This window comes from Microcebus murinus, chromosome 3 (genome assembly GCF_040939455.1).
Source record: "Microcebus murinus isolate Inina chromosome 3, M.murinus_Inina_mat1.0, whole genome shotgun sequence".
NCBI lineage: Eukaryota > Metazoa > Chordata > Mammalia > Primates > Cheirogaleidae > Microcebus > Microcebus murinus.
The window spans coordinates 20,332,007-20,355,453 of NC_134106.1; the positions used below are offsets into that span (position 1 = coordinate 20,332,007).

Below are 23,447 nucleotides of genomic sequence, written 5' to 3' on the forward strand. Positions count from 1 at the left end.
TCAAAAGGGCTGAGCTCACACAGGTAACATCAATAGCAGTCTAAGTGATTTCTCAGAATGAAGACATTAAATATTCATCTCAATAAACTCTATGGAAAAGCTCTTAAAAAGAATACTTTTCTTGTGATTAAACTGGACACAGGAAATGAGTGAAAAATAACAGCTGGATTTACACAGAATTAAACAGGGCCACTTTACACCAAAGGGGAAGGTATCTTACTCTGACCTTATCTTGACCAGAAGAACTCTCCAAGAGCTCATAAAAAAATACAGATTTTTACAATATGAGTAACTTCTCCTTGGTCGTCTTCCAAAGCTTCAGTAAGATCAGCAAAGGAATATCAAATAAACAAGCAAGGTCCTACCATGTGACCTTGGAGAGAGACTACAAGAAAGTTGCCAAATTTAACCTAATTCAACTAGAATTTACAATGGAATCCGTATAACGTTCAGTCCCACAAATACAAGGAATTTGCCAGGCACTGAGGATATACAATCCCAGCCCTTAAGAAGTTGATGGTACAACGGAGGTGCTTATAATCTTCAAAAAGTCTTGGTTTAATACATACTCCAGAAATCCTTAAAGAAGGAGACTGCATTTTATTGGATGCTCAAATGACTGATAAAACAAAAAAGCATAATTAGGGAGGAAACAACACAAGGAATTTAGGAATGGAAAGAAGAGATTCATACGAGTTAGTTACTTCTAGGATTTAAGAATGGTTTCCTAGACGGAGCAGAATCTAAGCTGGGCTCATAGATATATAAAACACGTAAAAACCGGAAAGCAAGCAGGGCATTCAGGAAAGGGATAGCTGAGCTGGGATATCAGGAGCCAGTTCAGTGGGAAGGGACATAAACTTTTAAAAGATAGGAAGGGGGCAGTTTTGACTAAAGCAGAGGCTTTGTACTACATAAATTAGTGGCAGAAGATAGGATTCAAAAAGTAAGGTGGGTTCCGATTACACAGGAGCCTTGAATTCCAGCATGAGGAGTGCCTCTAATTCTACAGGCAGTGGGTTTTATATATTTTTAAATAGGGAAGTAATATGACAAAAGCAGTGAGTCAAGAAGATTAATTTGTTTGAAGTATGTAAACAGATTAGAGTTTGAAGAAGAATGAAAAGGGCTAATATAGTAGAATCTAATCTCAGGTACCAGTCAAAGTGAGCAATATAAAGACTTATAAAGGTGCTAAGAAATATTCAATTATTCTAAATTACAGCCAGTATACAAATCCTGTCAAGAAATCCCACTCAATGAAATATAATTCTGAAGCTCAATGTCTGCATGAAATTATATAAATTACTTAACAGGTATATTCTAGGTTTAGATAGGGAAGAAATAAAACTCAAAGAAAACAGATTTCTCCAATATTAGGAATGATTATTTTCAAGAATTTAAAAAATAATCATAATCATAATAATTATTTTATGGAGAACCATTGTTTCCAACCCTCCCCCCCACCTTGTTTTTGAAACGGGGTCTGTTGCCCAGGCTGGAGTGCAATGGCATGATCACAGCTGTGGCCTCGAACTCCTGGGCTCAAATGATCCTTCTGCCTCAACCTCTTGCCCAGTTTTTATATTAGTGGCTCTAGCACTGTAAAAATATAGGAAATAGAGGCTGTCTCCTCCTGACATACTGATATCATTTCAATATCAGTGCTATTAGTAAGTCATAAGCAGATAAACATATACATGTATTCATTCATTCTATAAGCATTTATTTAAGGTCAACTATTTGAAAGTCTCATTATATATCTAGAGATACAGCAGGACACAAGATAAAGTCCTTGTCTTCAAAGGGCTTACAATCTAGTAAGGAAGAGATTATAAACAGATACGAAAATGAATAAAATAATGTGACATAATGGGAAGTGCCATGGAGAAACTGAAGCAAAGTGAGAGGACACAGGGTAGCATTGATGGTACTATTTTAGATAAAGGAGTTACAGAAATCTGTCTGAGAAGCTAACATTTAAGGTGAGACCTGAAGCTAATATTTAAGGGATAAGCCACATGAACATCAGCATGAGGAATATTTCAGGCAAATCAAAGCAGATGCAAAGGTCCTGAGATGGGAACATAACTGGTATTTGCAATGAACAAAACCAGTGTCACAAAAGAGCACAGAGACCAATGGAAAAATGGTAGGAAATAAAGTCAGAAAGGTTGCCAGGAACCAGAACTTATGTGGCCTTGTATAGATCATTATACAGACTTTGACTTTTATTTTAAATGTAATGCAAAGTCACTGAAAAAGAAAGAAAAAACATGACATGAACTGGATTATATTATAGGACAGATATATTACAACACTAAACCAATTTACTAGCTCTGAATTTTCAGCCCTGAATTTTCTTTTCTTTTTTTTTTTTTTTTTTCTTTTTTGGGGGGAGAGATGATGCTGACCTGAATTTTCTTTACCTACATCTAGACACTTTTATAAAGAGTTGACTTGTATCGTAAGTTCAAACAAAAAGAAACATCTTGGAAAAATCTTGTAAGGATTTTTCATTAATATTATCATTAAGGAAGGATATAAAAGTAGACTAAATAAAAGAGAATATATCCATGGTTGTGGTCACTGCTAAGGATTTGTTAAATATGTAAGATGACTGTGTCCTAGACAGGATTAGCTATTCAAATGCAAACACAGGTGGCAATAAAACAAAAAAACAAAGAACAAACAAACATACAAACAAAAAATAAGGGAGAAGGCAGGTAGGATATGAGGTGGAAGTGAGGAAGAGAACTGATCAATAGATTTAACAGAATCTCCTGTTAAAATCCCAGCAGATTTTTTGTTAAAATTAACAGGTGTGTCCTAAAATTTATATGAAAATGCAAAGGACCTAGAATAAACAAAATAATTTTGAAAAAGAGAACCCTTAAACTATCCAATTTCTAAACTTCTATTAAGTTGTAGTAATCTAGATCATGTGCTGCTGACATAAGAAGAGACATGTTACAGATCAATGAAATAGAACTTAAGTCTGGAAATGGACCCGTATGTTTATAGTCAAATGATTTTGACAAAGATGGCAGGGCAATTCAACGGGGCAAAAGGATAGTTTTTTCAACAAATGTGGATATCCACATACAAAAGAAGGAACTTAGACTCCCAACTCAAACCATACATAAAAATTTACTCAAAGTTAACACAAAAATGGATTATAGACTGAAATGTAAGTATTAAAACTATAAAATTTCTAGGAGAAAACCTTTGTGACCTTGGTTTAGGCAAAGATTTCTTAGGTATGACACCAAAAACACAATCCATAAAAGAATGAATTGATAAATTAGACTTCCTAAAAATTAAAAACTTTTGCTTTTCAAAAGATCATTAAGAAAATGAAAAGATAAGGCCAGGTACAGTGGTTCACACTAGTAATGCCAGCACTTTGAGAGGTCAAGGCAGGAGGATCACTTGAGGCCAGGAGTTCAAGGTTACAGTTAGCTATGAGTGAGCTACCATACTCTAGCTTGGGTGACAGAGAGAGACCTGTTTCTTAAAAAAAAAAAGAAAGAAAATGAAAAGACAAGACATAAGCTGAGACAAATTATTTGCAAATCATATATCTGATATATAACTTGTATCCAGAATATATAAAGAGTTCTTAAAAATCAGCAATAAGAAGACAAGAGGTTGGGTGCAGCGGCTCACGCCTGTAATCCTAGCACTCTGGGAGGCCGAGATCAGAGGAATGCTCTAGGCTAGGAGTTCTAGACCAGCCTGAGCAGGAGTGAAACTCCATCTCTACAAAAAATAGAAAAGTCAGCCGGGCATGGTGGCGTGCACCTGTAGTCCCAGCTACTCGGGAGGTTGAGACAGGATGATCACTTGAGTCCAGTAGCTCAAGGTTGCAGTGAGCTATGATGATGCCAATGCACTTCAGCATGGGCAACAGTACAAGACCCTATCTCAAAAAGAAAAAAGAAAAAAGGACAAAAGATCTAGAAAGACAAGTATACCAAAGAAGACATATGAATGGCAAAGTGCATAAAAAGGTGCTCTACATCATAAGTCATTAGGGAAATGCAAATTAAAACCACAGTAAGATACCACTACTCATTAACTAGGATGGCTATAATCCAAAAGAACAACAATATACCAAGTGTTGGTGAGAATGTGGAAAAATAGGAACTCTTGTGCATTGGTGGTGGGACTGTGACAACGTACCACCATTTTCAAAAACAGTTTGGCAGTTTCTTAACAAGTTAAAATACACTTACCCTGTATGATTCAGCAATTCTACTCCTAAGTATCTACTAAAGAGAAATGAAAACATACATTTGCATGAAGATGTGAATGATCATAGTAGTAGTATTCATAATAGGCAAAAATGGAAAATGAGCCAAATGTCTATGAACGAGTGAATGAAAAAACAAATATGATACAAAGAAATATTTTCAAAATTAAAAAGAAATGACCTATTTATACTTGCTACCACATGGATAAACCTCAAAAACATAATGCTAAATGAAAGAAGCCAAAAACAAAAGACTACATATTATATGAGTCTGTTTATATGAATTTCTAGGAAAAGCAAAACTATAGAGACAAAAAGCAGATTGGTAGTTGCTTTAGGGTTGGAGGTTAAAGCTGGTATTGACTATTCATCATAAGAACATTCTAGATGATAGAATTATTTTAATTCTGGATGATAGCAATGGTTGCAAAACTATATAAATTTACTTAAAATCCTAACAGTCACAGTGGGTGAATTTCACGGTACATAAATTTGACCTCAATAAAACCATCGAAAAAAGAAAAAGCAAATCAAAACCATAATGAGATATTATTTCATACCCAGTAAAATGGCTACTATAAAAGCAAACCATAAAATAACAAGTGTTGACAAGGATGTAGAAAGTTAGAGCCCTTGTGCACTGTTGGTGGGATCATAAAATGGTGCAATCTCTATGAAAAACAGTATGAAGGTTCCTTAAAAAATTAAAAATAGAAGTACCATATGAAGTACCAATCCTACTATTGGGTATATATATGAAATAATTAAAAGCAGGGTCTCAAAGAGGTATTTGCACATCTATATTCACAGCAGCACTATTCACAATAGACAAGAGGTGAAAGCAACCCAAGTGTCCATAGGTGGACAAATAGATAAGCAAAATGTAGTACATATATAAAATGTAATATTTTTCAGCCTTAAAAAGGAAGGAAATCCTGTCTTGTGCTATAACAAAGATGAATCTTGAGGACACTATGCTAAGTGAAATAAGCCAGTCACAAAAAGACCAATTCCACTTACATGAAGTATGTAGTCAGATTCATAGAAACAGAAACTAGAATGGTGGTTACCAAGGAGTAGCAGGGTGGAAAGGGAGGGAAAAGGGCATTGTTGTTTCATGGGTACAGAGTTTCAGATTTGCAAGATGAAAAAGTTCTGGAATTTGGTTTAACAATGTAAATATAATTAATACTACTGAACCGTACACTTAAAAATGGTTAAGATGGTAAATTTTATGTTTTCTTTTTAATTTTTTTTAACCACAATAAAAAGAGAAAAGAAAACCAAGGGATGATGATTTGGGGCCACGTGAGATTTAGAGTGCTCTCTGGTAATATAATGCAGAGTGCAAAAGCAGAGTGCTCTCTGATAGTACAACGCAGAGTGCAAAAGCAGAGTGCTCACTGGTAGTATGATGATAAACAGGGTGAGAAAATCCCAAGGGAGAGTGAAACTCCACAGAACACAGTCACAGCCACTTATGAATAATTACCCTCCTAGGATTAAAGCTTGATGGTTCTGAGTTTTGTTTATTAAATAATGCTATTTCTCCTTACTACACCATAATCAATCATATTTGCTGTTCACATGACCATCCCTCTTTATCACGCATATGTACACAAGTACACGTATACTTAGACATGTGGGTTCATGAATGTATGCAAGTCCTCCTGCCCCAACACACACACACACACACACACACACACACACACACACACACACACACACTAAGGTTCAGGCAAAAGCCTTATCCTATTTCTAGGACTACCTTAGATAATGCATGACCCTCTGCTCTTTCTTTCCTTTTTGAAGAAGTATATTTTCAGGGCTAGTCAGCAACCCTAAGCTCAGAAAAGAATGATTTCTGGGAACTTCAACAGAAATGGAATGAAACAGCACTGAAACCAAGACCTACTGAAGCTCTAAGGCTTTCCGGCAATCCTCTATTCCTCAGCTGCTAGATTTTCAAACTGATCCGAGCAATATGCAGAACCAGTATCAGATGAGCTATGACCTAAGAGCCATAAGAGCCTTCACAGTCTACCAGGGGTCATCAAACTATGGCCCACGGGCCACTTGCGGCCTGCCGAGGACATTTATCCTGCCCGCTGGGTGTTTTTGCTGCCACTGCCTGTCCTGCTTAGCAGCTGACTCGTCCCCGGCTCACAGTGTGCATGCGTAGAATATGCGCTGCACTCTCCAACGGCCCTATAATGGTCTGAAGGACAGTGAACTGGCCCCCTGTTTAATAAGTTTGAGGGCCCCGGGATAGGCTATATAAATAGGAGAATAAAAAGCAACTTTTCGGTGCAGTGGCTCACACCTGTAATCCTAGCACTCTGGGAAGCTGAGGTGGGAGGATCGCTCAACGTCGGGAGTTCAAAAGCAGCCTGAGCAAGATTGAGACTCTGTCTCTACTAAAAATAGAAATAAATTAATTGGCAAACTAAAAATATATATAGAAAAAATTAGCCAGGCATGGTGGCACATGCCTGTAGTCCCAGCTACTCGGGAGGCTGAGGCAGAAGGATTGCTTGAGCCCAGGAGTTTGAGGTTGCTGTGAGTTAGGCTGACACCACGGCACTCTAGCCAAGCAACAAAGTGAGACTCTGTCTCAAAAAAAAAAAAAGCAACTTTTCTTTTTCCAAAAGGTCAAATTATATAAACCTGCAATTTTAGGTGCCTAATAGCCCACTCATGAGCAGATTATGTTACCAAGGACAGGTTTTTCAAAATCAATACAGCAAAATGCAAGATAGAATTAGTATCAGATAAGCTATTATCTAAGAATCAAAATACAGGTTGAGTCTTCCTTATCTGAAATTCTTGGGACCAAAGGTGGTTCAGATTTTGGATTTTGGAATATCTACATTATACTTACCCCATTATACTTATCCCAAATCCAAAATCTGAAATGCTCTAATGAGTATTTCCTTTGAGCATCACGTCGGTGCTCAAAAAGTTTCAGATTTTGGAGCATTTCGGATTTTCAGAGTTGGAATGTTCAACCTATCAGAAACAGCACAAGGTTATGATCTTCCAAATAGGTTCACTCTCAAGAGACCAAGATACCCAGAATTAATCCAATACTCCTTTTAAGTGACTAGAACATCAGATTAACCTAGCAGTCTAAAAGGGAAAGCATCCCCATCAGTTTTCTCAAATATGACTCTACTGAACAGAGCCCTATTCACAATACATATTTAACAAATACTGTGGAAGACAGTGGTTTCAACCCAGACTAACACATCAATATTGTAAACCCCATAACATCTGACAATTTGGGAATACAATAAAACCAATTAATAACTCTCTCTGGAAAAAAAACCAAATTTGGCTTATAAAAAAAGATGCAAACAGCTAGGCAATTCACCAGAAGTGCCCTTGTCACAAAAGCCATGTCCAACTCTGGATTCATCCATTATTTTAAAAGAAGTGTCACAAAAGTGTGCTTTAATAATTAAACAGCATAAATAAGAAGCCAGACTTGTTCTTTAATAGGGTTACATATGGTCTTACATTATGCCTGGTCTGGTGAATTCTACTGATTTGCTTAAAGTCATTATAAATAAAGTACAAAACAAGCAGATTTATTGTGTTACACTAAAAAGTTCACAAACACTGAAAGCACTGATGCTTAAAGCATAGTTGTTCAAAATTCAAAAAGAATATCTATGAGGTTGGTAAAGGAAAAAAATAACAAAGAGAACATATGTTTTAGATCAAAGTAATGCATAGAGTTTAAGTATTAAACAGAAGAATAGTTAAAATAGAACAAATTAGAGCCACATTAAAGTATTACTTTAATTATAATTTTATAATTATAATATAGTTTAAGTAACAGTTTTTTAATTATCTAGGTTAATTCCGTTTTGATAAAAAGCATAGAGAAAATTGGTTGCCTTAACTGTTCAGACATGCTATATATTTATGTATGCATAGGCAGCAAGAAACAAAGAAAGGAGTTTCTGTCAATAAGAGGTCGTCTGGTTTCTAGGTAACAAACTTTATCCGAGTGCTTCAACAGAAGTAGTTACCAATTAACCTTTACCATTGGGTGGAAAAACAATCTGGGCCATCAAACCAAAGATGATGATCAGCAATCAGAAAAAAAGAATATCAAGAAGCACAAAGTACCCTAAATTTGCAGTTTTTATCCACTCTTCTTTAAAAGCAGAGGGCAGAAAACTTTTTCTGTAAAAGGCCAGAGAGAAATAATTTGGGCTTTGAGGGTCACATGGCCTCAGTCACCAATGACTCAATTCTGCCACTGTAGATAGAAAGCATCCATAAACAATACATAAGTGTGGTCATGTCCCAATAAAACTTTATTTATGGACACTGACATTTGTATTTCATATAATTTTCACTTTGCAAAATATTATTCTTTTTTATTTCTCTTCAACCATTTAAAAATATAAAAGTCGTCTTAGACTGTGGGCCATCCCAAAACAGGTGGCAAGCTGGCCTTAGCCTGAAGGCTATAGTTTGCCAGCCCCTGTTAAGAGAATAGATAAATTCCAGGTATGTGTGGTGGAAGACTTATGTGCTTTTTCTTGCTAGAATTCAGAGGAATATACAGAGCTAAGCTAAGACTGGGACGTTTTGCTTTCTCTAAGAAATAAATAACCACAAACTGAAATGTAATGGTGACTAACCACTAATTAAAGAGATTAGGTTTAAGGACTCTGTGGTTAGATAATTAGGTCCTAAGCAACAGCAAATTGCTTGAATTAGGATAGCAGAAAGCCTATCAGAGACATCAAAAGCTAGAGGTTATATAAAAATGTTTTGACCAAAAGAAGCAACTAATTTCTCTTAGAGACTTAGAAGTATGAAAAGTTGCTAGAGTGTTGATAAACGAATTGGTTTGTTTTAAATACAAGTCTGGAGGTTTATTTGAAAAACCTTGTTTACTCAATATTCTCAACACCCCTTCGCCACCTGAAAAGCAACACAAGGAAATATGCCTGACATCTAGTGGAAACTTTAGGAAACTGTACAGGACAAACATTATTTTCTGAAAGAAAAAATAAAAACATATCAAAACACAAGATCATTTACAAAAGGGGAAGAGCTAGATGCCTGTTTATATAAGTTGTCTTTAGTATCATTCATACATTCAATATATTTTAAGTGCACACCATGCACTATTTTAGGCACTGGGAATTCAGTGGAGAAAAAGACAAAGCCTTAGGCCTTTGTAGAGTTTATATTTTAAGGAAAAGACTTCAAAAGTTTAAAGTTATTTAAACTTTCAAATACATTATCTTTTTTTTTTTTGCCTTTTTTTTTTTAAATTTTATTTCGGCATATTATGGGGGTACAGATTTTAAGGTTTCAATAAATGCCCATTTCCCCCCCTCCCCCCAAAAGTCTGAGTCTCCATCATGACCATCCCCTAGATGGTGCACATCTCACTCATTATGTATGTATATACCCGCCCCCCTCTCCCCTCCCGCCTGCCCAATACCCTATTACTGTAGTACCTATGTGTCCACTTAGGTGCTACTCAGTTAATACCAGTTTGCTGGAGAATATATCTGGTGCTTCTTTTTCCATTCTTGGGATACTTCACTTAGTAATATGGGTTCCAGCTCTAACCAGGAAAATATAAGATGTGCTATACCACCATTGTTTCTTAGAGCTGAATAGTACTCCATGGTATACATATACCACATTTTATTAATCTATTCTTGGATTGATGGGCACTTGGGCTGTTTCCAGCCTTGCAATTATGAATTGTGCTGCTATAAACATTCGAGTGCAGGTGTCTTTTTTGTAGAGTGTCATTGGATCATTTGGGTAGATGCCCAGCAATGCGATTGCTGGATCAAATGGTAGACTCACTAGTATCGCTTTAAGGTATCTCCATATTGCTTTCCACAGAGGTTGAACTAGTTTGCAGTCCCACCAGCAGTGTAGGAGTGTTCCTCTCTCTCTGCAACCACGCCAGCATTTATTGTTTGGAGATTTTTTGATAAAGGCCATTCTCACTGGGGTTAAGTGATATCTCATTGTGGTTTTGATTTGCATTTCCCTGATGATTAGAGATGTTGAGCATTTCTTCATATGTTTGTTGGCCATTCTTCTGTCTTCTTTAGAAAAATTTCTGTTCAAGTCCTTTGCCCACTTTTTAATGGGGTTATTTGATTTTTTCTTCCTAATTTTCGTGAGTTCTAAGTATATTCTAGTTATCAGTCCCTTATTGGATGCATAGGATGCAAAAATTTTCTCCCATTCTGTAGGTTGTCTGTTTACTTTCATGACTATTTCTTTGGCTGTGCAGAAGCTTTGTAGTTTGATCATGTCCCATTTATTTATTTTTGTTGCTGCTGTGATTGCCTTTGGGGACTTCTTCATAAACTCTTTGCCCAGGCCGATGTCTAGGAGAGTGTTTCCAACTTTTTCCTCTAGAGTTCTAATAGTTTCATACCTTAGGTTTAAGTCTGTTATCCAGTGTGAGTTGGTTTTTGTGAGAGGTGAAAGGTGTGGGTCCTGTTTTAGCCTTCTACAGATGGCTATCCAGTTTCCCCAGCACCATTTATTGAAGAGGGATTCTTTTCCCCAGCGTATGTTTTTGTCTGCTTTGTCAAAGATTAGATGGCTATATCAGGATGGTTTTATATTAGGATTCTCACATCTGTTCCACTGGTCAATATTCCTATTTTTGTGCCAATACCATATTGTTTTAATTACTACAGCTTTGTAGTATAGTTTGATATCTGGCATATTAATGCCTCCCATTTTGTTTTTGTTGCCTAGAATTGGTTTTGATATTTGGGGTCTTCTTTGGTTCCATACGAAGCGTAAAATTATTTTTTCTATATCTGTGAAGAATGCTGATGGGATTTTAATAGGTATTACATTGAATCTGTAGATCAGTTTGGGTAGTATAGACATTTTGATGATATTGAGTCTGCCGATCCACGAGCATGGTATGGATTTCCATCTGTTTACATCCTCTGCTATTTCTTTCCTCAGCGTTTCATAGTTCTCCCTGTAGAGGTCTTTTACGTCCTTGGTTAAGTATATTCCTAGGTACTTTAATTTCTTTGTTGCTATTGTGAAGGGAATTGAGTCTTTGATTTGGTTCTCAATTAGATTGGTGTTGGCGTATATGAATGCCTCTGATTTCTGTGTATTGATTTTGTATCCTGAGACTTTACTAAATTCATTGATCAGTTCCAGGAGTTTCTTGGTTGAATCCTTGGGGTTTTCTAGATACAATATCATATCATCAGCAAACAGTGAAAGTTTGATCTCTTCTGCCCCTATTTGGATACCTTTGATTCCATTTTCCTGTCTGATTGCTGCAAATACATTATCTTTAAACAATATCCTCAGATAATTTAGATAGGTTTTATTACCACCATTTTATAGAAAAGCAAACTGCAGTCTCCTGATTTTTATTAAATAATCCAGTTTTCCTACTATCATATCCCACTGCCTCCCTTTGATTATTCAACCAACCAAGTTATAGTTATTTAATATTCTGTCTTGATTCTAAAGTTATCGGGGTTCAAACACTTCAATTACTGCATGTTTCTGTAATAACAATTTCTTAGTGTGCCAGCATGTTAGGAGACAGGTGCAATGGAAAGAAGGCTGAGTGGAGACAGGAGCCCTAGACTCTGGTCCCAAAGCCATCACTTTGTAGCTGTGTGATCTTGGGCACGGCATTCAACCTCACCAACATTGTGTGTCCTAATCTATTAAATAGGCTAATAGTATTTATACTGCAAAGGCTGCTGTGAAGGTTAAAGGAAATAAAGTATACAGAAGAGGCGAGCCAAGGGGCTGCAACACCATGGGTTTCAACAAATATCAACAACACTTGAATCTCAAATTTGTGAGGATCTGAACAAATCTCTACTCTGTGCCAAATGTGAAACATAAAATACACAGGACTTTATCTCATACTTAGTTTCAATTCCTACCCCAAATTTTGACTGGGTTCTAATTTCATTTCTGGGCATACAATAATGGTAAAACAAGATATATTATATATTTACAAACTGCCTTCTGTCTCCATTACCACCATGACAGTCCAAACCACCAGTGTTTCTCACCTAGCCTAAGCTGGGCTTTTCTCCTTCACTCTTGTCCCACTCCCTATTTCTGCCAGCAGGTAGTGATATTTTTAAACTCTTCAATTAAAGATAAAGTCCCACATCCTGCAGTGGCCCCTGCTGGCCTAGGCAGCTGAACCTTGTGTAGGGGGCTCCGGCTCTGCTGCCTTCCGCCAGAGGGTCCTCTCCCACCCTCCATAGGCTAACTCCTAGTCATCAGAGGAACGTTGTTCTTCACAAAAGCCTCGCTTAACCTGCCAATATGATAAAGACAGATCATAAGGTTAAGACATCTTGTTAAAGAACTACTTTACATATAAAGGCTGAATATATGATTTATATTATTTCTCAGAGCTTCAAATGAGTAGGATTATTCTTTTGGACACAATGGTACAATCTTGAAACTGGTCAGAAACTATCACACCAATCTAGAAATTCTCAGGAACTTTAACCACTTCGGTACCAGCGTCGACTATAGTCGATAGCCACAGATAAACACACACAGCCGAGCGTCAACTATAGTTGATAGCCACAGATGAACGGCACACAGCGACTTTAGCCAACAGCCATGATACGAAGGCGCACAGCTGAAAGTCGACTTTAGCCGACAGCCGTGATATGTATTTTCTAATTTTTCATTTATCAAAATAAAATTGTGAACATTTAAAAATAATGTAATGAAAACATATATGTATATGTTACCTATTCTGATTTACATTACAAGTAAAGCTGCCTGTAAAGTAAAACAAGCTTTCAGTGCTTTAGAGCTTTACTCATGACACAAGAGCAAAACGGATTCGTCGTCAATGCACAGCACAAACTATCGTGCGGACTATGAGTGCCGGTGTGGGCAAGGTTTCGCGGCCGGTGAGCGTGGTACCAAAGTGGTTTAAAGAAATCCCTAAGCTTCCTAGTATTTAGACCAGAACAGTATCATAGGCACACGACTGAGGAATATTTAAGCTAACTAAAGCTATGCTTTCAAGTAAAACTATTTCAGACCTCTTTAGAAGGCACTTATTTGGCCCCAGTTATCTGGTACAAAATAAAACTTAATTTTGAAGTGACTGATGATGCCACTAAATAGGCAACTTACTCCTCTTCTAATTTCAAGCTGCACTGACCATGTGATTACAGTGGAATGTTTTAATAAAGCTTCCCTCAGTCTGCAGGGTGCTTCTGAAATGAAGATGTCCAATTTCAGAGCATTTAGGAGAATTGTAGATTCCTTATAGGTGTCTAGTTAAAATTCATGAAGATTAGGATGTCATTATTCTTGGAAGTAGAAAAATATCATATTTACATAAAAATGGAGGATTGTTTCCTGACATCTGAAAAAGCTGAAGATAATGATTCAGAACATCTACTCTTTTTGAAGAGGAAGACAACACCTGTGTTTTTCCGAGGAAAATATGATCCCCAGTGCTTCAGGATCCATAAATACTGACATGTGCAAACCCTAGAATCCACACATTTTCTGAGTAGTCAGAATTTGATTTGTATTAATTTTTTATTTTGCAGGCTACACACAATAGGAAACATTGCTGAGCCTCTCAGAAAATTCTATGAACAGGATTAACTTTTAATTAAAATAAAGTGTCTCATGAACTAAGTTCAGAACAGCCTGCTGCAACTATATAAAGCTGACTTCCTCATTCTTACTCAAATCTATTTGCAAATAAGCAAAGTACTAAATGAATACTACTGCACCTTGCACAGTAGCTAGAAAGTCCTCAATAAGTATTTGCTGAATGAATGGATAATTAAGAATCTTAGCAGGAGTTAAGAACTGCTACTTACATGTTTATCTTTTATTTCTACTCTGTGTATATTTTTTAATGTTTAATACTGAATTCTTAGTTTGTTATTCATATAGATAAAACCATTTATGTTGTAATGCAGTGGTTCCATAAATTGATCCCATGCACTAGGAAGCATGTTCACAAGGTAGATTCCCAGACCACCCACAGAATGATGATTTAGTTGACTTAGAATGGAAGTAACTTGGTAATCTGTACTAAATTTTAAAGCTCTCTGAGTGACCTTGATATCAGCTGAGTGTGAGAACAATTTAACATGTGGTGAATATAGAAAAAAATCTGTAATACACAGAAACTCAAAGTTGAAAGGGACTTTAAAAGTTATCTAGTCAAGCTAAATAGGACTAATTGCTCAAAATCTCATCAGAATCTAAAAGGGAAGTTATCACGGCTTTTTTTCAAGTAGCCTGGAAATAATTAGACTAATAAATATTTAAACTATAAAACTTGAATTTTAGGTAATATCTAATAGAGTTGAAGACACTTAAAGAACATGTTACTAGAGCTGACTAGTATCTAGTTCTCTCCTTCCTAGGTACACAGAAGGCTATTTATGCTTGAAATTAGGTGGGGCTGAGGGAAGTGACATGTGTCACTTCTGAACCACAGCACAGAAGAATGGTTCTGAGCTCTCTCTTCACTGTCCTCCCCCACTGCAGCAATCACCCAGGCCTCTGGTTAAGCTGGTGAAGCCAGAAGACTGAAGCAGCCGGGACCACTGAGTCATCCAGTCCACAACAGACTGTATGAGTGAAAAATAAACATTTACGAGTTGAACCACTCAGATTTGGGGATTAATTTGCAACTACATTATTATCTGCTCTGTCCTGATTATGACATATTCATTTCCTAGAATGTCATAGTTATCCTCCTACCTTAGAGAATTTCTCTGCACAAGAATGATTGCAGCAGCATTGCAGGTTGTAGCTAAAAACTGGAAATAATCTTAATGTCTATCAGTATAAGAATTGTAATATATATCACTACTTGTGATCTATCACATTACAATGTATCACATCTCAATGGAATACCATTTGAGATTTGGGATAAATCTCAAAAACATATTATTTAATAAAGTAGTAACTTGCAAAAGGAAATGTAGGGCATGATCATTTTTATATAGTTTTAACAAATTTGACTGTATGGGTGCATAAACATCTAGTAAAAGGATAAAAACATGTAGAGTGATAAATACCAAATAAGTATTAGTGGCTACATTCTGGGAGAGAGAAAGGAGAATTAGATTAAGAAGAGGAACGTAGGGGACCACAACTTTATCTAATCTATAATTGTTTTTATTTTAAAAAAAGATACAAGGTAAATATAATAAAATAAGAACCAATAAAGAAAAAATTCAGGTTCTAGTTCTTAGTTGAAAGAGATGTCCAGATGGCATTTCCACTTAAATTTCTAACAGAAACTATATATGAGAAGGGCTATTTTAATGAATAGAGAAGAAATTTGAGGTCAAGTTCACCCTAAGAGGGCAGAATGGAGCCACAGAACACCAGGAATGCTCAGGAATTAGAGATACCTGGTATCTTGGAAAGAAGGGTGAGAGGTTGTATTAAAAATTAGAGGACTGGGCTGGACACAGTGGCTCAACGCCTGTAATTCTAGTGCTCTGGGAGGTCGAGGCAGGAGGATTACTCAAGGTCAGGAGTTCGAGATCAGCCTGAGCAAGAGTGAGACCCCAGTCTCTATTAAAAATAGAAAGAAATTAATTGGCCAACTACAAATATATAGAAAAAAAATTAGGCATGTGCCATGCTTGCATGGTGGCGCATGCCTGTAGTCCCAGCTACTCGGGAGGCTGAGGCATAAGGATTGCTTGAGCCCAGGAGTCTGAGGTTGTTGTGAGCTAGGCTGACACCACAGCACTCTAGCCCAAGCAACAGAGTGAGACTCTGTCTCAATCAATCAATAAAAAATAAGAGGACTGGTTGAAAGTCTGTGTAAAAAGTAGCAAATTCCCATCAAATTTCTACCCCTTCTGGCCCCACTCCTCAATACTACACAGCCAGATGATCACTCTTCTCTGGGCCCACTAGAAAATGAGAGGTTACTCTCTAGTCAAACTCATCAGAAAGTCTCTGAACTCAGAAACATCAAGTAAAGGTAGGGGTAGGGGCCCTGAATAAAAATGAGATTTTTTTTTTCCCAAGCCAAACTGTATCCAGCTTTAGTAAAGATGAAAATGAAGAGATTAACCAAAGTCTACACTAAATTATTGGACTCCCCAACATACTTCTTCTGGTCAAAATTCACATAGTTTTTGACCCAACAACTACCTCTTGTATAAAAGAAAGAACCCAGGAACCAGCCTGTGCATACTTGGAAATTTCATTTTTGACAATGCTGGGATTATAGGTCAGTAGGGACCCAGTAAATGGTCCTCAGACAGTTATTATTCAAATCGGGGTTGGGGGAGAGAGAGAGAGAGGAAGAGAGAGACAGAATTGGATATTCTATATCACACCATGAACAAAAATCCATTCCAGATAATTAAAAACATATATGAAAGGGACATCTTCAAAACTTAAAGGAAAAAAAAGGAGAAAACCACTACAATGTTGAGGCAGGCATAGCCTTTTTTTAGTACAACATAAAAAACACTAACCAAAAAGAGAAAAGATTAACAAATTTAACAACAAATAATGGATTATAAGCAATAGATAAATAGCACTACAGAACACAGTGGGAGCTGAGGGAGTATATTTTCACCCAACAAGAAGAAAGCAATGGGAAACTGAAGGAAAAATAATAACAACCCAAACTGTACAACAAAGTCAACCCAGTTAGAAAACCAATGGGCATGATTTTGAGCAATCAATGGTACATAAGAAAGAAGAGCCCAGTGAACACTGATGAGAGAATAAAACTGCACAGAGATCGTGACAGTAAACTACACAAAAGAATACACAGAATCACAGCACACTATTTGTGTAATGAATGATTTTAACTGTAAATGTTGTTATTTGGTTTTCAACTTTTAGAGGTAACCCCTAATAAATCTCAGAAGACTTAGTTATGGTCATAGAAGAAAACAGAAATACTATCAGTTTTGACAATAAAAAAGTAAGGGCATGGATGGCAGAAGTTAGGAGGCAAGCAGAGACAGAAATAGAAGGTACTAATTTTCTCAGTTTACCCAGCTGAATAGGAAAGAAGTTACAAGAAATAGAATTTTAAGAATATTATTTAAGGTAACCAATTAAAAAATGGTGATATAATTATGAAAACCTGGGATGGGTTGGTATGTAGAGTTATAAATGAGGTTTATTCCTTACCACTACGAAAGGAATCCAATAATATCTAAAACCACTAAGGCAAGAAATAGCACACCAAACATATTATTTAGAGATATAACTACTAATAATCCCAAAGGATGGCGAAATGTGGGAGGGTGTGTTGCATTCATTATAAGCTATTCTATATGACTGAATTTTTAATTTGTATGCACATATTATTTTAATAAATATAAAAGGTTTTTAAATAATTGAAAGAAAAAAGATCAAGAGTCCCAAGAGGTCATTCAGTCAAACTACCTTCTAACAGCTAAGTAAAAGAAAATGGATGTCCACTCCAACAAAAATCTTCTAAATACCTGATAAAGACGAATGATCCACAACTCTACCAACTTACCCAGCAGAGCAAACTTAGTATCATCATTTAATTCAGAGTGAAGAAATAAGTTTAGAGACTGAATCTTATCCTTGTTTTTCTTCCTTTTTATCCTTCCTCTTTTCTCTATTTCTCTAATTTTTTGTTCCCCTCTACCCTTGCTTTATTTAGCAAGAATATTCCAATATATATATATATATATATATATGTATATATATATATATATATATCTCACACTCTAGTTTTCTTTGTAAAATACAGTCTTAATTTTCTGATTTTCTTTCTATACAAAAAGAAAATTAAGTTGATTTTCATTTCCATGTTGTCTAAATTAAGTCTTGATGGGCATTACTACTGTAGAGAAGAAATGATCTCTACCACTGATTTAAAGCAAGAACACACAAACAACAAAAGGCAATTCAGCTAAAACTAGTACAATAATTACTCTTCAATGGATTCATGTTTCTGGAGACTACCATATACTTAGGCTTTAGGAATCAGGAGCCAGGTTTCCATGTAGATATTTAAGGTGATTTAAAGAGAGGGAAACTTGAAGTCTAAGTTCCCCAAAAGGAAACTAAAAACCAGAAATTTAAATGTTCATGTTTGTTGATACTCAGTTTTTATCCAAAGGACCCCATTTTAGCAGGATCCACATCCAGGTGTATACTTACACTATATGTGCAAGGTCAAGTGGTTTCTCTGGTTGCTCAGGAAAAACAGGATGCGGGGGTTCTCTCGTGGGTACACACCCCAAAGACTTACTAATTGCATGGCTCAGCTTCTTTGCAGGGGATTTCTGTGTCAAAGCAGAAAATAAGGAAATAAGGAATTAACTTTTCAAAAGAACTTAGTGACAAGAGTGTAGAAAATATCCTTTCAAATATAAATCAAGTTTCATAATAGTCAATATTATTGGGTCTTGCAGAAAGGAACCTGCAATTGCCCCAAGGTCATTTGTAGTTCCTTCATTTCTGCAATTTCTACATCATTTCTATTACAAAGTCACACTATCAAGTAATGTTAACTTCCTTTCTGGACATCTCTATGTACTCTTTGCATGAACTCTCCCTTTTGATGCTTCTGAGTCATTTCTGGTAAGATGTTAAAGTTAATTCCTCAATCAGAGTCAGAACTTTTTGATGGGCTATAATACTAAAAGCTAAGAGGACATGGCTTACATATATTAGCAAATTAGCTGACTAAGCTACATCCCAAAATGTTAGGATATCCCCAAATGTGAGGCAGAACATTTATATTAAGTGTCTGGCTCTGTAGACAGATACAGTGTCACTCACATACATAGGCAGTCAGCCCCAGAACCATGACTCTCTATTATGATACACTAAAGGCACAAAAATAAGTTGGCATATCAATGCATTTCTCTGGAAGGTAGAGTAATATACACCGAATCCAAAGACTACTTAGATCTAATAGTAAATATGCAAAAAAGTAAACAATATGCCACAATGAAGTTAAATAGAACATTCACTTTTAAAACCCATATTTAAAGGAGGCTTTTATATACAGATTATATTGTCCACCCAATTCCCTTAAAATAACACTGTTGTCTCAGATTTTCTTGGCAGGATATTAACTGCAAAAAAGTTTAAATACTTCATTCTACTGACTCTGCAGTTTATTACCATATGTGCCACTTTAATTGGAAAATAAAACTCATTTGCAGCCATGTGCCTCATCAACACCACGTCTCTGCTTGACTTTTATATGCTTCTTGCTGTAGTATTTTAACACAAAATAAACAAAACTCTGTTTGCCTTTAAGACCATATAAGCAAAGTAAATTAGTATTTGTTTATAATAAAAGCTGAATAATACAATTTTTTCATATACTTCACATACTGGCTCTAAATCACCTACCACTATCCCCTGCAACACATTAAATTGTGGGAAAAATCAAGATGTCATCTAATTTCCTGCAAATCATATAAAGCTAAACAAAGCAGAAATTCTGAACTTCTCCCCTAACTTCTTTCCATTTTCCCTCTATCCAATAACTAGCTGCAACATGACTATGATTCTTCCCTTTTAATCCACCTTCTGCACTGCCCTAGAGATCATGTCACTTTTCTGCTTAAAATCTTTCAAAGGCTGATAATCATTTATAGGATGAAATCTAAATAAATGCCTTCATTTTCCATACAAGAGCTTTCACACCTGGCTCCTGCTTCTCTTTCCTTTCACTTGTCTAAGTAATGAGCCGCTCACAGTTAACCCAATACACCACATTCTTTTAGGTCTCTGTACCTTGGCACGTGCCTTTCCTAGGTCTTCTTTCTCCAACCATATCTTTCTGTAAATTTTCAGCTCATATCTCAAGGCTACTTGTAAGTACCCCTTTCTCCGGGAACACTTTCCTCATTGTTCCTTAAGTCAGCAACTGCCTTTCCAAGGCTACCTATGTACCTTGTACATATTTCCACTGTTTCACTTGCCATGCTACGTTGCAATTTTTAATTTATTTGCTATCTCTGTTATACTGGTGCTTCCAAAGGGTTCTACATCTTATTTATCTTTGTATTTCCAGAACCTGTCCTACAATAGAATACATATTTGAACAAATTATTTGCCTAGATGAATTTTCCAGGTTGCTTTTTCGTAATCAAACCACATAAACTTTATTTTTTGAGAATTATAAGAGACAGAGAACATCAAAGAGAATATCTTAATTCATCTTTATAACACTACATCTATAATTCAGATATTAATTTAATAGCAGACTTTCTGCTATATATGAGAACCCCAGGACCATTAATGCATGTAATCTATGTGAGATGGATTATCACACACATTACTTTATCTCTATCCCAAGCAATAAGAGTGATGAAATCACAGGTTTCATGTGTATTTTTTATAATAAACATTAAAATAACTACATGACTATTAAATAAAAAATGTTTGCCTTTCTGCTACCTAATATTCTCTAGCAGTATGTTTGTGACGCTCTTGAAAATAGTGTTTTAAATCAAGGTCTAGATTTAGGATTAGATCCAATTTCAAGCCACAAAAATATAGATAGAAAGGTAAAATCAATCAATCAAATTGACATCAAGGTCAATTCTAAATAATTAAACCACATAAAGAGCTTGATTTGTATGGGAAGGAAAAAAAACTGGAATAAATACATATAAGAATTGGACTATTAACTAAAGTCTGGAATCAAACCAAAAAGGATATTACCCTTAAAATTTTAAAGCTATGCATTCAATTAGGTTGTCTAAACATATAAATGATTTTCTTAACAAGATCTCACAATACAGGTCTGAAGTGAATTCTGATAAGGTGTTAGTTTAGGAGGCTAACATTAACAAAGTTTCCAAGCATGATTTTGAAAAACACCCAAAGCGTCAAGACTTTGGAAAATACCAAAAGGACATCACCTCTTCTGTCTACTCAGCCCCAGGATGAGGTCCAGACTTAGGAGTCAATGACTATTTAAGGAAGTGAAGAAGGAGGGATCAAGAAGGAAAAGCAGTCCAGGTGTAGGAACTGGCATCTTCTACACTTCATTTAAGCTGCTTTGCCAGAGATGCTCCTTAAGGTCTCTGTACTTTCCCCCCACTTGGACTCTAAAACTCATGTAATGGAGAGGCCTTAACTTAGCAAATCAAATCTTCCCTAAATACTCTTAGGCAATAATTTTCAATCTTTTTGCATTTTCAATACTTTAATCCACTTTAACTAATTTCAAAACATTTCCTACCATTTCTTAAAAATACTACAGGTTATATTTTTTAAATATACAAGGAGGGTAATAAAAATGTGTATGTACCATTTAAAAAGTTACAAAACAAATGCCCAACTACCCACTATTCTGCCTGAGAAATAGAACATTAGTCACTCCAAAGCCTTGTTGTGGACCTTTACCCTAATGCTACATTCCATTCCCATGGTGCCTCCTCCTCCTCTCCTGATATTCACTGTCCTGGATTTTGTATTAATCATTTCCTTGATTTTATTATTTTAGCAATTATGTATGAATAATACATTATTTGGATATGTTTAAAAACTATATATACCTACATAAATGTATTCTTCTGCAGCTGGATTCTTTCACTCAAAGTTTTGTTACAATTCATCCATGTTGATGCCTATAATTGCAATTCACTCATTTTTTCATGGCTTGATAGTGTTATCATAATTTATATATCCACTTCATTGCTGATGAACATTTGGGTTGTTTCCATTTTTGCCCTATCAGTCACAATGCTGCTATAACTTTCTTGTCCATGTCTCTTAGTGGCCATCAGTTAGAATTACATAAGAGTGGAATTATTGGGTCATACAGTTATGCACAGTCAATTTTACTAAGCACTGCCAATTTGTTTTTACAAAGTGGTTACACTAATTTCCACTTCTGTGTGAGAAAGTTTCTTAAACTCCACATTCTCGCAGACATTTTAACATTCGCCATGCTGGTGGGTGATAAATAGTATTGTGGTTTTAATTTGTAATTCCCTGCTTATTAAAAAGATTGAGCATCTTCTCTTAAGTTTATGTTTCTTCTGTGAAATGCCTGTTCCTGTCTTTGCCATTGTGTTGCACTGGATTGCCTTTTTCTTATTGATTTGTAAGACCTCTTTGCATTGTTTTTATAGTTTAACTCTAGAAATGTTATGTCTTACAACATCTATTGAGGTTTATTTCTCTGTTATGTTTTTGATGAACATCTTTAAATATTGGTAGTCCCAATTTAGCAATCTTTTCCTTCCTGTTTTGTGCTTTTTGTATCTTAAGAAATATTTCCCTTCCTGAGGTCATAAAAATAATCTCCATTATCTTCTGAAGTTTTATAGCTTTTACCTTTCATATTTAAGTTTGAATCTACTTAGAATTGAATTTTTGATCAGCATAAGGAAAGAATTCAATTTTATCCTTTATGGATAATGAATTGTCTCTGAATCATTTAATAAATAGTCCATTCTTTCCCACTAGCCAGATACTCTATTACTATCCCTGTAATAATATCAGCTATTTAATTACTCCAGCTTCCTCTTATCTTTTCAAGTACTGCAACTGCCCCAAACTTATGTTCTTTGGGGATTACCTTCATTGTTCTTGGCCCTTTGCTCTTCCACTTAAATTTTAGAATGATTTTGTCATTTACCACAAAAAAAATCCTGTTGGGATTTCAATGGGAGTTGATCAAATCTACAGATAATTCTAGAAAGAACTGACATCTTTACATACTTAACATTACTTTCCATGAATGTGTTCATCTTCCCATGTATTTAAACCTTCTTTAATGTCTTTCAATAAAGTTTTAAATTCTTCTCCATAAAGGATCTATGTATCTGTTATTTATTCCTAGTTATTTTATAAATAGATTTTGTATCCAGCAACCTTGTTCTCTATTTTTTTTAGTTGTGGTAAAATATACATAACATAAAATTTACATCTCAATCATTTTTAAATGTACAGTTCAGTAGTGTTAAGCATAATCACATTATTGTGCAGCCAATCTCCAGAACATTTTCATCTTGCAGAACTGAAATTACATAATCATTAAACAACTGCCCTTGGCCCCTACCCCCAACCCCTGATGGACTTCTGGGTTGCTTCCACTTCTTGGCTACAATGTTGTTATGAACATGGGTATATAAGCATCTCTTGGAGACCCTGCTTTCTTTTTTTTTTTTTTTTTTGCTATATACCC

At 35.7% G+C, this 23,447-nt stretch overlaps 1 protein-coding gene across 13 annotated transcripts in view; it reads right to left on the reverse strand.

The window, feature by feature from the left end:
* The window catches only part of DTNB (dystrobrevin beta), a 247,434-nt gene that overhangs the window by 99,674 nt on the left and 124,313 nt on the right, over window positions 1–23,447 (reverse strand). For all 13 annotated transcript variants that reach the window (XM_076000601.1, XM_076000603.1, XM_012788139.3 and 10 more), the window contains one exon: window positions 18,446–18,570. In XM_076000601.1, the coding sequence (XP_075856716.1) occupies window positions 18,446–18,570 (125 nt within the window). The remainder of the gene's footprint in view (window positions 1–18,445; window positions 18,571–23,447) is intronic.